The sequence below is a fragment of the Homarus americanus genome, unplaced genomic scaffold (assembly GCF_018991925.1).
Source record: "Homarus americanus isolate GMGI-L3 unplaced genomic scaffold, GMGI_Hamer_2.0 scaffold30858, whole genome shotgun sequence".
Lineage (NCBI taxonomy): Eukaryota > Metazoa > Arthropoda > Malacostraca > Decapoda > Nephropidae > Homarus > Homarus americanus.
In genome coordinates, this window is record NW_024737697.1 from 2476647 (window position 1) to 2491385 (window position 14739).

A 14739-nucleotide genomic window follows, 5' to 3' on the forward strand; every position below is an offset into this window, starting at 1 on the left:
GTGACCAGAACTGAACAATGAAATCGGGTGTGGTCTCACAAGAGCAAGATACAGTTTAGAGGATGACCTCGCTAGTCTTGTAACTAACACTCCCTTTGTACTTATGAACCCAAGTACTTTGTAGCCTTGTTCGAGCAAAAACACATTGTTTACTTGGCTTAAGGTTCCTACTTATCATTACTCCTAAATCTCTCTGCGCAGTCGGATTTCTCTATGGCATCGTTGTTCATCTGGTATCTGGTTTCCCTGTATACATCTCCTATACTGAGTACTTTACATTTGTCCACATTAAATTTCATGTGCCATATTTCAGACCACATGAAAAATTTGTTTAGATTTTTCTGTAGTTTTGCGGAGTCCTCGTCAGATTTAATTATACGTCCTATTTTAGTGTCGTCATCAAATTTACTTATGTTACTGTCTACGCCGATATCTATGTCGTTTATGTATAAAATAAATAATAATGGTCCAAGTACTGAGCCTTGGGGTACTCCACTTGTGACGTTACCCCAATCAGATTTTGTGCCGTTAATGCTTACTCACTGTTTCCTGTCCTGTAACCACGCCCTAATCCATTTAAGGATGTCACCTCTGATGCCATGAGCTTCTACCTTTCTATTAGTCTTTCGTGGGGGACTCTGTCGAAGGCTTTGCTAAAGTCAAGATATACCACATCATAATTGTGCCCCTCGTCCACCGATTCGAAAACTGATGAAAAGAATGTTAATAGATTAGTTAGGCAAGAACGTCCGCTTGTGAAGCCATGCTGGGAATCATTGATCAATCGGTGCTTCTCCAGGTGATTTCGAATAGAGTTTGAAATGATTGCTTCCAGTAATTTGCCTACTATTGATGTTAGACTGATTGGGCGGTAGTTAGAGGATAGTGATCTATCCCCCTTCTTGAAAATCGGTATAACATTCGCTATCCTCCAGGATTCTGGTACTACACCTGTTTTTAATGACATGTTTGTATGTATATTATGTATGCTGGATTATGTATTATGTATGTATATTATGTATGTGCTCCATTTATATTTATTCAGCCTAGCTAGCAGCGTATGGCAATGTTATTACCATATCCCACACGCTTAATTAATGTGCCTGGCGACGTATGGAAGCTGCTAATGTATCACTTGCCATACGTCGTCTATGGTAGTTGACCAGGACCTTAGCTAGGGAGCAGTGCTATCCACCTCTGTGTACATACTCTTATCCAGTAAACCGAACCTACAAAACTATACAGGTGTTTGTGTTCTCTCCTGTATATAGAACTTATTACCCAGAACATCTAACATGGCGCAGTGCGTAGTTTTACTGGATTATTACGAGTGATTAGTGCAAGTTTGTGGAAAGCCGGCTGATGGATCCCCGCCTTGGGTCAACCCCGCGTCATCCCTCGAAGAATTTCGCAACTTTGAGCAGTGTCAGTGACAGTGATTTTCTGTGAAGTGTTTAGTGCATTGTGTGTTTCGTGCCATTCATGTGTGACCTTGTTCGAACGGATTTCCAAGGTATACGGCATGTTCTGGGCATTTGTGGGGTGTAGAGCTCAGCGCACCCTCCTCTGACCGTTTACAGAGAGCGACTGAGCTACTCCTATCTCCACCCCCCTCCCTCACAGCGCCGCCTCCACCCCCCCTCACAGCTGGGGCGAGACGCTCTGCCTGCCTGGGACACACACACATACATGTACTAACACTTGCTGACCGCGCGGTTTCTTATATATATTTTATATATATAACCTACTTATCTGTGTATTTAATTAAATTTTTTTTGTCTGAAATCTTGTTGATACGACGGGCTGACCGGTCAACACTGATTTAAGACACAGTACACAGATAAAGTAGTTATGTCTCATGCCTTACGTAGCCGTGGACCCAGCGCCTGGATGAGTCAAGCGGATGATAGTCCCCCAGAGATGGATGACCAGGCCGGCCCAGCTCCCACAACATCGCGCAGCCCTTCACCTCAACATTCAGCGTTATCTCCAGAGATAATTGCCTTAATGAAGTTTATGAGAGATGAGAGACGCGAGGATGAAGCTCACAGACGTTTGGCGGATGAGCACAGAAGGCAAGCAGAGGCAGAACGAGACCACCAACGGAGAATGGAAGACAGTGCACGGTTCGAAGCCTTGATATCTCGCCTCACTGTTAACCAAGCCCCTGGCTCTAACACTGCCTCGGTACTGAATGGTTCAGATACCTCATCCATGCTTCCTTCACGCCCCCCAGCCCCACCTAAAGCAGCAGCTCAAACACCGCCCATCTTGGAGCCTGATGTAAATTTCCAGACTTTTCGCGAATGGCGGCGGCGGTGGGCTGATTATGCTACAATGGTGGATCTCCAGAGTTTGTCACAGCCTAAACAACTCATCCAGCTGCGTATGTGCCTGTCCTTGGAAGTTCAGCGTGTCTTAGAACATACGTTGCAGGTACCCCCAACCTCTTCGCTGTCTGTAGAGGAGGTACTGGACGTTCTACAACGGCACATCAAAGGACAGCAGAATGAAGCTCTGCGCAGGAGGGAATTGTTTAGCTGCAGACAGATGGAGGGTGAGTCTTTTGACGCTTTTTATGTACGTCTTAAGAGAGCCTCGGAAGAGGTAGATATATGTTTAGGCCACCACCAGCAGTGCGAGGAGACCCAGTTGAAGCAGGTGATCCTGATGGGTGTTAAGGACGAGGAACTTGTCCAACGCCTCACCTCCCTCGACTCTTCCTCTTCTCTTCAGGATGTGTTGACGATATGTCGCTCCTATGAGGCTGCCAGGTGTGCCACCTCTGCCATCCGAGCTCCCCCTACAGCTGTACGCGCTGTTTCCCGGTACAAGAAGGACAAGAAGTCTGCTCCTACGCCTTCGCCCACCACGTCCACGCCCGGTTCATTTTGCAACAACTGTGGTAAGCAGCACGGAACACAGGTATGTCCAGCTGCTCAGTCTACCTGCAACAGTTGTGACCGTAAGGGCCACTGGTCACTCACAGTACGGTGCCCAGCCAAACGCGTCCAGTGCAATGTGTGCGGCCGTCTGGGCCACTATGACAAGTGTTGCCCTACCTACGAACCCAAGGGACAGCGTCGGCGGAAGCTTCGGCGCCCTTCTACCAGAGAGGGCCGCCCACAGTCTCCCAATCAGAGGCACGACGACCCTGGACAACGCTGGAGCCATATTAGGAATGTGTGCTCCCCCCCGCGTCCCAGGACCAAAGTTCCCCAGTACATCAGTGTCATTGTGACCTACCGCAGTGTGTCATCCCGTCTCCAGATGTTGCCCGACACCGGCGCTGATGCTACAGTCATCGGTCCCCAGCATTTGCGATGCTTGGGGCTCTCTCCAAGCGATCTAGGACCGCCTCCCGAGGACCTCTGCGTCATGGCAGATGGTTCACAGATGGCCCCAGCCCTGGGTTCACTCTATGCACATATCACCTTTGGCAACAGGTCGTGTCAGGCCTGGATTGACGTGCATAATGGTGTCCCGACTCCCCTGCTGTCCTACAGACATTGTCAAGAGTTGGCCATCATCTCCCAGGACTTCCCAACACCGATTCTCGAGGTAAATTACGCCAACAGGGTGCACGAAGGGAGCAGCAACTACCCTGCTGCCGCCCTACCCCTACCTCTGGCCAGTGACACCTCTCCTTCGGTAGTTGTCCCTGCTGCATCACGTCCCCACGCCTTGGCTCGCCTTCACGACAGTCACCGTGGAGCTGAGGCCACCAAACGACGTGCACGACAGACTGTGTTCCGGCCTGGCATCGACCCCGACATCTCCAATGCTGTCCAGGTGTGTAAGCCCCGCCACGTATTACAACCCAGCCAGCAGCAGGTACCCTTCATGAGTGACGACAACCCCACCCGCCCCTTTGAGTCTGTGTCGGCCGACTTTTTCTGTGTGTCAGGAAAGTCCTTCCTGGTTATCGTCGACCGTCTCTCTGGTTGGCCGGTTGTCATCAAGGGCGGTAATGACACGACGTCTGCCGCCACCATCAGCAAGTTCCGCCACTACTTCCGTGACGTGGGCGTTCCTGTACGCCTGCGAACCGACGGAGGGCCTCAGTTCACAAGCCGGGACTTTGCTGCGTTCCTTGACCGATGGGGAGTCCGGCATGTGTTGTCATCGCCCCATTACCCGCAGTCCAACGGCCACGCTGAGGCTGCTGTCAAATCCTTGAAGCACCTCATCCTTAAGGTGGCCCCTTCTGGGAATATTGACTGCGAGGCCTTCGACCGGGGTCTTCTTGAACTCCGCAACACACCCAACTACACCGGACGCTCCCCTGCCCAGGTTTTGTATGGACGCCCCCTTCGTTCTTGTGTCCCTGCTCACCCTCAATCCTTCTCCAAGGAGTGGCAGGCCAAGACAGAGGATTGTGATCGCCGAGCCGCCGAACGTGTTCAGGACGTCGTCGCCCGCTACAACGACCACGCCAGTTCTCTCCCCAGGTTGAGTGTCGGCACCCAAGTCCGTGTTCAGGACCCGACCTCCCTACGTTGGGACAAAGTAGGCGTAGTCATGGGTCTCGGCAGGTCACGGGACTACCAGGTGCGGTTACCCAGTGGTCGTGTGTGGTGGAGGAACCGCCGTTTTCTCCGCCCCGTAACACTGCCTTCTGCTGGCCCCGCCACCAGTGTTGAGTCCCATACCCTTCCCAGTGATGAAGTCCCTCGACGCTCAGAACGGATCCAGAAGAAAAGGTCCGCTCAAGACTTTGCTATGAGCGTATAGGGGGGAGGGAGGTGTATGTATATTATGTATGCTGGATTATGTATTATGTATGTATATTATGTATGTGCTCCATTTATATTTATTCAGCCTAGCTAGCAGCGTGTGGCAATGTTATTACCATATCCCACACGCTTAATTAATGTGCCTGGCGACGTATGGAAGCTGCTAATGTATCACTTGCCATACGTCGTCTATGGTAGTTGACCAGGACCTTAGCTAGGGAGCAGTGCTATCCACCTCTGTGTACATACTCTTATCCAGTAAACCGAACCTACAAAACTATACAGGTGTTTGTGTTCTCTCCTGTATATAGAACTTATTACCCAGAACATCTAACAATGTTAAACATACTAAGCTCTTCCTTACATTCCTTTAATACTCTGGCAAATATCTCATCGGGACCAGGTGACTTATTAGGCTTTAGTTTGTCTATTTGCTTACTAACATTGTTACTAGTCACTACTATCTCACTTAATTTGTTTTCTTCACTATCTCTGAATAGAGTTGGTGCCTCGGGTATCATGTTAAAATTTTCGGTGGTGAAAACTGTTGAAAAATATTTATTCAAATTATTGCTCATTTCTCCGTCGTTATCAGTGAGCTCGCCGAAGTCTGACCGTATTGGTCTAATCTTTTCTCGTGTTTTAGTTTGATACATTTGGTAGAATCCTTTGGGGTTTGTCTTCGCCTCCCTTGCTATCCTTACCTCATTATTCCTCTTTGCTTTCCTTATCTCGGTTTTAACCCTACTCGCCAATACCCTATAATAGTCCCGGAGGTGAATTTCGCCACGATTTATCCTTCTACCTATAGCCTTCCTTTGGCCAATGATGTTCTTTAAATAATTATTTATCCATTTAGGGTCATTGTTGTCTGATCTGAGTTTTTTGTATGGTATGTTCTGCCTTTGTGCATTAAGTAACTCACTATTTAAATTGTCGTGGAACTCGGCAATCTCAGATCTCGTTATCAGGTCGGTGTCATCTGTCAGGTTCACAGCCAAGCGCGACACCCCCTCTCTCAGCTGCCTCTTTAAACTGTCAAAGTTTGCCCTTCTGAAATCTGGTACTTTAGTGGAATTTTCCTTACGTCTGCCCTGAAAATCTAACTGGAATCGAATTTCTTTGTGATCGCTGTTTGCAAGTTCGTTCCCTACCTCGACATTGCTAATTAGGTTTTCTCTGTTCGACAGAACTAAGTCCAGTATATTATTACCCCGTGTGGGTTCGGTTATATGTTGACTTAGGAAACAGTCCTGGATCGTCTCGAGAAAATCCTCTGATTCTGAGTTACCCGTAAGGTCAGTCCAATCTATTTGGCCAAGGTTAAAGTCGCCTACTATACAGACTTTGTTGTGTATGGAAGCCCTGCGCATTTCATCCCAGATAAGTCGCTCATTGACGCTATCAAGATTGGGGGGTCTATATATTACTCCTGTGATTAATTTTTCCCGACCTTCGCTTAATTCTATCCAAATTGTTTCTGTATTCCTCTCAGTTTTTATTTCCTTATTTATTTCACACTTCAGATTATCCCTAACATAGATTGCTACTCCGCCTCCTTTCCTGGTCTGCCTATCGGTATGGAACAGTTTGTAACCCGCAATTTGGTATTCGACTGGTAACTCACGTTGGGTAATAGGAATGGGTTGGGTAATAGGAATGAGAGAAGAGAAATATTAATTGACTCTTGTAAGGAAGACAATATGATAATTGCAAATGCATGGTTTGAACAACACCCTAGGCATGTCTCTACACGGATCACACCCCAGGACAATGCAAATAGTTTACATTTAAATTAAAAAAATATTCAGCAATTCAGTAATCAGAACCAAGACTTATTTAGGGACAGATTGTGGGTCAGGTCACGTCCCAGTAATGAGTTTAGAGAGGGTAAAATTCAGAAAATAAAAAGAAAAACAGTGGAAAAATTAAATGGGATTTAGGAAAGCTTAAAAAAGGGGCAGAGATAGAATGTGAAATTGAAATCGAAACCAAATTTTCATTAGTGCTTGAGGGTGACTTTGGTGAACAAGAACCAGGACAACAATGGAATAATTACAAAGAAATAATGTTAAGGGTGGGGAAAGATCTTATAGGACATAGGAGGAACGAGGCTAAAGGTGAGTGGATCACAAAGAAAATTTACAGCCAAATTGTTAGACGAAGAAAGATGATAAGAGGAAATGAGACTCATAAAGAACTTAACAAATAAATTAAAAAGGAATGTTGACTGGCCAATGGAGATTTACTAAATGGGAAATGGAAGGAGATAGATGATGGAAAAAGATATAGCTGTGGGGAAATCTACAGAATTATTAAGTAGTAAATCAGAAAAAAAATTAAGTAAATGGGGTGGAACTATTGAAAGAAAAGACAATAAGATCCTATTTGAGACAAAAACTAAAAGAAAGATGGGCAGAGTATGTAGAAGAACTTAACAATGCTAAAGGATAGAGTAGCGGTAAGAAACGAAGAAAATTAAGATCAAACTACCAATTTTGGAAATAGAAGTTAAGGCAGCCGTGAGCAAAAAAACAAACAAACAACAAAAACAATAATAAATAAAAATAAAAATAAAGCTTGTAGGGTTGATTAGCTATCAGCAGAATTTACAAAACAAATAGGCACGAATGAGATCAAATGTTTGACTAAGATATATAATTCAATGTACTTCAAAGGCGACCTTCCCAGTGAATTGAAAACAAAATCGTTATTTGTATTATTGCCGAGAAAGCCAGAAGTCTTAGAGTGCACCCAGTTTAGAACAATTAGTTCAATAAGTCCTACCTGCAAAGTATAATAATATTAGGATAGACAGTGCGCTATATGAAAATAGAAATGGGTTTAGAAAGGAATAAAGGACTAGAAAAGCTTTATTAAGTTTGATAAATTTGAGGTATAGGGCTTCAGATCCAAAGAAATTTTACTAGCCCGTCTCGTTCAGACGAAAAGCATCGTTTCCGCCTGACTGGCTAAGTATAGAGAGGGACTCACCAGAGTAGAGAATGACTCACCAGGGTAGAGAGTGACTCACCAGGATAGAGTGACTCATCAGGGTGCAGAGGGACTCACCAGGATAGAGAGTGACTCACCACGGTAGAGAATGACTCATCAGGGTAGAGAATGACTCACCAGGATAAAGAGTGACTCACCAGGGTACAGAGGGACTCACCAGAGTAGAGAATGACTCACAAGGGTAGAGAGGGACTCACCAGGATAGAGAGTGATTCACCAGGATACAGAGGGACTAACCAGAGTAGAGAATGACTCACCAGGGCAGAGAGGGACTCACCAGGATAGAGAGTGACTCACCACGGTAGAGAATGACTCATCAGGGTAGAGAATGACTCACCTGGGTAAAGAGGGACTCACCAGGGTAGAGAGGGACTCACCAGGGTAGAGAGGGACTCACCAGGGTAGAGAATGACTCATCAGGGTAGAGAATGACTCACCTGGGCAGAGAGGGACTCACCAGGGTAGAGATGGACTCACCAAGGAAGAGAATGACTCACCAGGGAAGAGAGAGACTCACTAGGGTAGTGAGTGACTCACCAGGGTAGAGAGGGACTCACCTGGGTAGAGAAGGACTCACCAGGGAAGAGAGTGACTCACTAGGGTAGAGAGAGACTCACCAGGGAAGAGAGGGACTCACCAGGTGAGAGGGACTCACCAGGGTAGAGAAGGACTCACCAGGGTAGAGAGGGACTCACCAAGGTAGAGAATGACTCACCTGGGTAGAGAAGGACTCACCAGGGTAGAGAGGGACTCATCAAGGTAGAGAATGACTCACCAGGAAGAAGTGACTCACTAGGGTAGAGAGAGACTCACCAGGGTAGAGAGGGACTCACCAGGGTAGAGAGGGACTCTCCAGGGTAGAGAGGGACTCATCACCAGGGTAGAGAAGGACCCACCAGGGTAGAGAAGGACTCACCAGGGTAGAGAAGGACTCACCAGGGTGACTCACCAGGTAGAGAAGGACTCACCAGGGTAGAGAGGGACTCACCAGGGTAGAGAGGGACTCACCAGGGTAGAGAAGGACTCACCAGGGTAGGAATGACTCACCAGGGAAGAGAGGACTACCAGGGTAGAGAGGACTCACCAGGGTAGAGAGGGACCTCACCAGGACTCACTACTCACCAGGTAGAGAGGGAGAATGACTCACCAGGGAAGAGAGTGAGAGAAGGACTCACTAGCGTAGAGAGGGACTCACCAGGGTAGAGAGGGACTCACCAAGGTAGGGTAGAGAAGGACTCACCAGGGTAGAGAGGGACTCACCAGGGTAGAGAAGGACTCACCAGGGTAGAGAGGGACTCACCAGGGTAGAGAATGACTCACCAGGGAAGAGAGTGACTCACTAGGGTAGAGAGGGACTCACCAGGGTAGAGAAGGACTCACCAAGGTAGAGAATGACTCACCAGGGAAGAGAGTGACTCACTAGCGTAGAGAGGGACTCACCAGGGTAGAGAGGGACTCACCAAGGTAGAGAATGACTCACCAGGGAAGAGAGTGACTCACTAGGGTAGAGAGGGACTCACCAGGGTAGAGAAGGACTCACCAAGGTAGAGAATGACTCACCAGGGTAGAGAGGATCACCAGGGTAGAGAGGGACTCACCTGGGTAGAGAAGGACCTCACCAGGGTAAGGACTCACCAAGGTAGAGAAGGACTCACCAGGCAGAGAGGGACTCCTACCAGGTGAGAATGACTCCCACCAGGAAGAGAGTGACTAATTAGGGTAGAGATACTCCACCAGGGTAGAGAAGGACTCACCAGGGTAGAGAATGACCACCAGGGTAGAGAGAGGGACTCACCAGGTAGAGAGGGACTCACCAGGGTAGAGAGGGACTCACCAGGGTACAGAGGGACTCATCAGGGTAGAGAATGACTCACCAGTAGAGAGGGACTCACCAGGGTAGAGAAGGACTCACCAGGGTACAGAAGGACTCACCAAGCAGAGAAGAACCTACCAGGGTAGAGAGGGACCCATCAGGGTAGAGAATGACCCACCAGGGTAGAGAGGGACTCCACCAGGCAGTGAGGGACTCACCTAGGTAGAGAGGACTCACCAGGGTAGAGAGGGACCTGCACTAGGGTAGAGAGGGACTCACCAGGTAGAGAGGGACTCACCTGGGTAGAGAGGCACTCACCTGGGTAGAGAATGACTACCAGTGTAGAGAGGACTCACCTGGGTGAAAGAGGGACTCACCAGGGTAGAGAGGACCACCTGCAGAGAGGTACTCACCTGGGTAGAGAATGACTCATCATGGTAGAAAATGACTCATCAGGGTAGAGAATGACTCATCAGGGTAGAGATTGACTCATCAGGGTAGAGAGGGACTCACCAAAGTAGAGAAAGACTCATTAGGGTAGAGAATGACTCATCAGGGTAGAGAGGGACTCACCAGGGTAGAGAATGACTCATCAGGGTAGAGAATGACTCACCAGGGTAGAGAGGGACTCACCAGGGTAGAGGGGGACTCACCTAGGTAGAGAGGGACTCACCAGGGTAGAGAGGGACTCACCTGGGTAGAGAGGGACTCACCAGGTTGTAATGTGACTGGGCAAAGGTGAAGTGTGGGTACTGTAACATCGTCAACACTGCTATCACCGTCCCCTGTATCCCGATGATGCGGTTGAAGTGCTCCGCTGGAAACCTGAATGAGGAAAGTCAACCTTTGTATTAATTCTGCTTCTGTTGATGATAAATTTGGCCGAGTACAAAGATGAAAATCTTCCTTGTATGGTAATATTAACAACAAAAATATTTTTTTCGTGTAGTGTCCTATTATGTGAGGATTGGCGACCATAGCTGAAGTTTTCATACTGTTTTTACCAATCCTTCCGGAGGTTGCATATCTTTGGAGGGTCAAGTTTTATACATCTTAGTCTCTGCCTTTCCCTTTCCTTCCTACCCTCAACTTTGGCCATTAATATTCTACCATCACCCTAATACTTCCTCATTGCTCTCACTAGTCTTAGTACACCTTCACTGCCTTTCTTTCTGGCATAACTGACTTTTAGCATTCTCCTTTATTACCACATATTGAATACCTCCAATCTTCTTCTGGAGTCTGCTGAAAGTGTTCACCCTTTGACCCATACAGCTACGACTGCTTCTACTGCTGTCACCGGAACTGAATATGACGATCATCCAGCGATGACACAATGATACGAGTCATTATTGATGTCACCTTCGGTGGCGAGCTCTGAGGTGGCTTGAGATGCCAATATGGTCGTTCGCGGGTGTTGTGTGTGGCAGGCTACATCTAGTGCGGAGCGGCGGCGGCAGCGTCTTTCCAGCGCTGGCACTTGTCCGCTTCTGTACTCAGTCGAGCTTACTAGAAAGAATTGATCATTCTCGTGTAGTGCTCCTCCAAATATTATGGTGTTGAGTAATCGTCCCCAAGGTGAGACGTTACGTCTACTATCTCTTAGGTGACCGTAGATTATTTGCTTTGGCATTCTACAGTCGTCCATACAGGTCGCGGTGCTGGTATCTATGGTTGGTAAAATCTCACTGAACTAAATGATATCAGTGATTAAAAGAAATCATTATTTATAGTACTGCCGAAAAACATCTGAGCCAACGTAAGGGAATGTTTAATATATCTGGTGTAAATTTTTAATGAATATGATATAACACAATATAAATTAAGAAATATTAATTGCTTTAACTTTAGTGAGGGCAGAAGAAAAAAAGAAGGTTATGTTGGTTTGAGAACTTTAAATATAAGAGCTTTAGAGGTTCAGAGAATGTTGTGTATGTTTTTGTGGATTTTAAAATAAATGATAAAGTAAAATATTAAACAAAGATGTCTTGGAAAGGGTAGAATTTAGTAAGATGGAGATGTTAGTATTCTAAAAAAAGAATCTTCATTTGCATCATGAAGGATCGAAGGCAGTGTGGCGGTAATCTACCAAAAGATCTTATATGGACTACTGTATAGCTGCATTGTTTTAACAGCTCTAATATTAGCGCCATAGCACGAGTCTTATCCGATTTAGTTCTAGGGTGTTTTATATATATATATATATATATATATATATATATATATATATATATATATATATATATATATATATATATATATATATATATATATAGTTAACGCTATGCACAATTGTGAGCGCCGGCCACATGTCAAGTGAAGAAACTGTTTACAACTCAGAATAGCTTACTAAGCGAGATAGAGCTGGTAGCAGCTGTGTGACTGCCTGGGGGCATATCGCCTACTACTGTAGAGGCAACATCTTGATTCTCGTCAGCCAACATCACCCTGCAGGACATTATATTTGTTCTCGTTGGTCTAACCCTAGACCCCAAAACGTGTGTGTGATTGTGAACTGTTGAATCCTCTGCGAACTCTAAATAACTTTAATACGTGATTGTATTATTCAAACTGTGTGTCCTGATATACCAGCAGTTGTTATATGTGAATTGTACTCAACAGGTTTTGACCGAATTATACTCATCCCCATCGCGTCAACGACAAGGGTCTTATTGTCCTGCACAAACCAAAATTGCTCTCATGAGCGATTATATATATACTGTATATTTTGTGCTGTTAAAATGGGTTCGTTAGAATGAGAAAAATTATTAGAGCTTTTCTGAAAAATTGTGTTGAAAACCTATTCACATAATATTATTAAAACAGCGAATTAGCTAGTGAGTTATTCACGAAAATATTAGAGCATTAATGTGTCCCAGCATTATCTTGAGGCTTGAGAAATTGGTATGTCACAGCAACCCATTATGACAGTGAAACCTGGCGTCCAGCTGACCACACACAGGGTACAGTACAGTATGCGGTCTAGGTAGGCCTATACAACAATATTTTTTCTTCTAAAATCGTCTTTCAGCACAAATTGTTGACCATTGATTTTTAGATGAAATTATTCTATAAATCAGGTTAAAAATAGATGATCAAATTAAATTTAATTAAACTCATGGAAGCCACACATCTACATGGCTAAAACCGCCATCCGAAAGCTGGGAATGATGTACTGTACAGATGTTGTAGCTACTACTCCTGAGCAGTTGCTTCAGGTTTATAAGAGATTCATTCATCCTAACTGAGTACTGCTATCAATATCTGGGGTGGCTCTTCTTCTGTCCAACTGTTAGATAGTGTGGAATCAAAGGTTCGTCTTATTAACCTCTCCTCCTTTAGTTGATAATCTCTCTTCTCTTGTTCTTCACCACAATGTTGCTTCACTCTCTTTACAGGTACTTTAACGAGTAATGTTCGGTGGATTTGGAATCTTGTGTACAGCCGGCAAGGCACTGGGCCCGTAACACTCGTCTTGCCTGCGGTGCCCACCGTTTCTGTGTGGATGTATGTGGATATCGGTCACACAGAATAACCCGTTATAGTACATCCTTCTTCCTCACACAGCCAAACTGTGGAATGTTCTGCATTCTTCTCTGTTTTCATCTCTTACACTCTGTCTCACTTCAAAAGCTGGTTTTCGGCATCTTCATGGTATAGATTAACATAGTGTACTCTTTTTCTCTTCTATTTTTTTTTTTTAATCTTATTTTTCGCCTGGCCCCGTTATGGGTCGATGACCTGTACCTGGGTGGGCTACACCCCCCTAAAAAAAATATATATCGTAAGAATAGAGTAAAATAACTGATAATGTATGTTCCTGGCTACAATTCTTCATTTCATAGGCCTATGCACGAGTGTGTATATACAACAATAGGAAAACTTGTAAATAAACCCGAATTAATATTTCTTTGTCTTTAAGAAAATTTTTAAATGAATTTCATACCCTAGAGCCACTAATTACCAAAACGAGAAATTGATTAGATGATCTTAGTGGGTGCGGTTGCCCAGTCAGTTTTTTTTTTCTGGCAGGCTATGTTAGGGCATATTTTCAGCCCCTTCCCCATGTGGGTGAGCAGAGTGGCTCGAAAGGGCTGCTCAGTCGAACAGACAGGACCAGATTGTACTGTTGCCTAGATCCCAGTGCATAAACGACCATCTTATCTGTGCTGCTCATTGCAGAGTTGTGACTAGAGACCCCGGCAGCCATCTCTGCCTGTCTCCGTCACTATTCGTCAGTTGCCATAGGACTTTTGGAGGTTTAGGGTCCCGATGATGATGGAAGGTAGGATGAGTTGGATGATGGCTGTGCATAAGGTTGATTTATGTGGTAAGGCAGAGCGCAGGCTACAACCACACATCTTGGTTCTCCCCTTTCCTGATCCAGCGGTGCAGGAAGCTGCAACAATTGGGGAGGAGAGTTGCAATGGACTGCTGATAGCCCAGTTTGTCTTCACCTGCCGGTATAGTCGTTGGGTTTCCATGTTGGTCACCTCTTCCACCTATTCCGCCATTGGGGTTTTCCTGGAGCTTTGTAAGTATGCCTTCCTAATGCGGGGCTCCACTGCAGATTTTTCGTTTGGGGTTTACTTCTGTAGCCTTATACTTATCAAGATTAATTTGTAAGGTAGTGGGGCAGTGGTAGGTAAGGTGTGTACACATGCCGGTGGGCCTATGCGCCATACCTCTGGGCCTATGTGCCCTACCTCTGGGGCCCACTGCTGCTCCGAGATTCCCTGTTGGTCTAGCTCGGCCATAAGGCACCCAGTTACTGTGTGTTGCCACGAAGTGGCACAGCAGGAGTCTTGATGGTGAAGAGGCTGTGTACTGGCAGGGAAGACTAACGTAAGTCTGCTTCCATGTTCACCACTAGATTAGCCAGAAATGATTACTGAAAGCAAGAGGAAGCAAGCAGTGCTTGCACCTTAACATCAACATAATGTTGCACATTAGATGTGTTACACCCTGTGTACACACACACACACACACACACACACACACACACACACACACACACACACAGAGTACCTGGCTCTGACGAAAGGAATTGCGACAGCTTGACAAGACGGTCGGTTGATGATGAGACAGATGAGACCAACATAGACGGCGGCGGATGAAGGGAAGAGGAGGGTGCTCGTTGTAGGTGATGGTGGTGCTCACTATGAACATGGGCAC

General features: G+C 45.9%; 1 protein-coding gene across 1 annotated transcript in view; it reads right to left on the bottom strand.

The window, feature by feature from the left end:
• Positions 1 to 14739, bottom strand: part of LOC121873538 (solute carrier family 43 member 3-like) — a 47984-nt gene that overhangs the window by 4822 nt on the left and 28423 nt on the right. Inside the window, exon 6 of the mRNA XM_042377168.1 lies at positions 10278 to 10389. Within this exon, the coding sequence (XP_042233102.1) occupies positions 10340 to 10389 (50 nt within the window). The 3' untranslated portion in view covers positions 10278 to 10339. The remainder of the gene's footprint in view (positions 1 to 10277; positions 10390 to 14739) is intronic.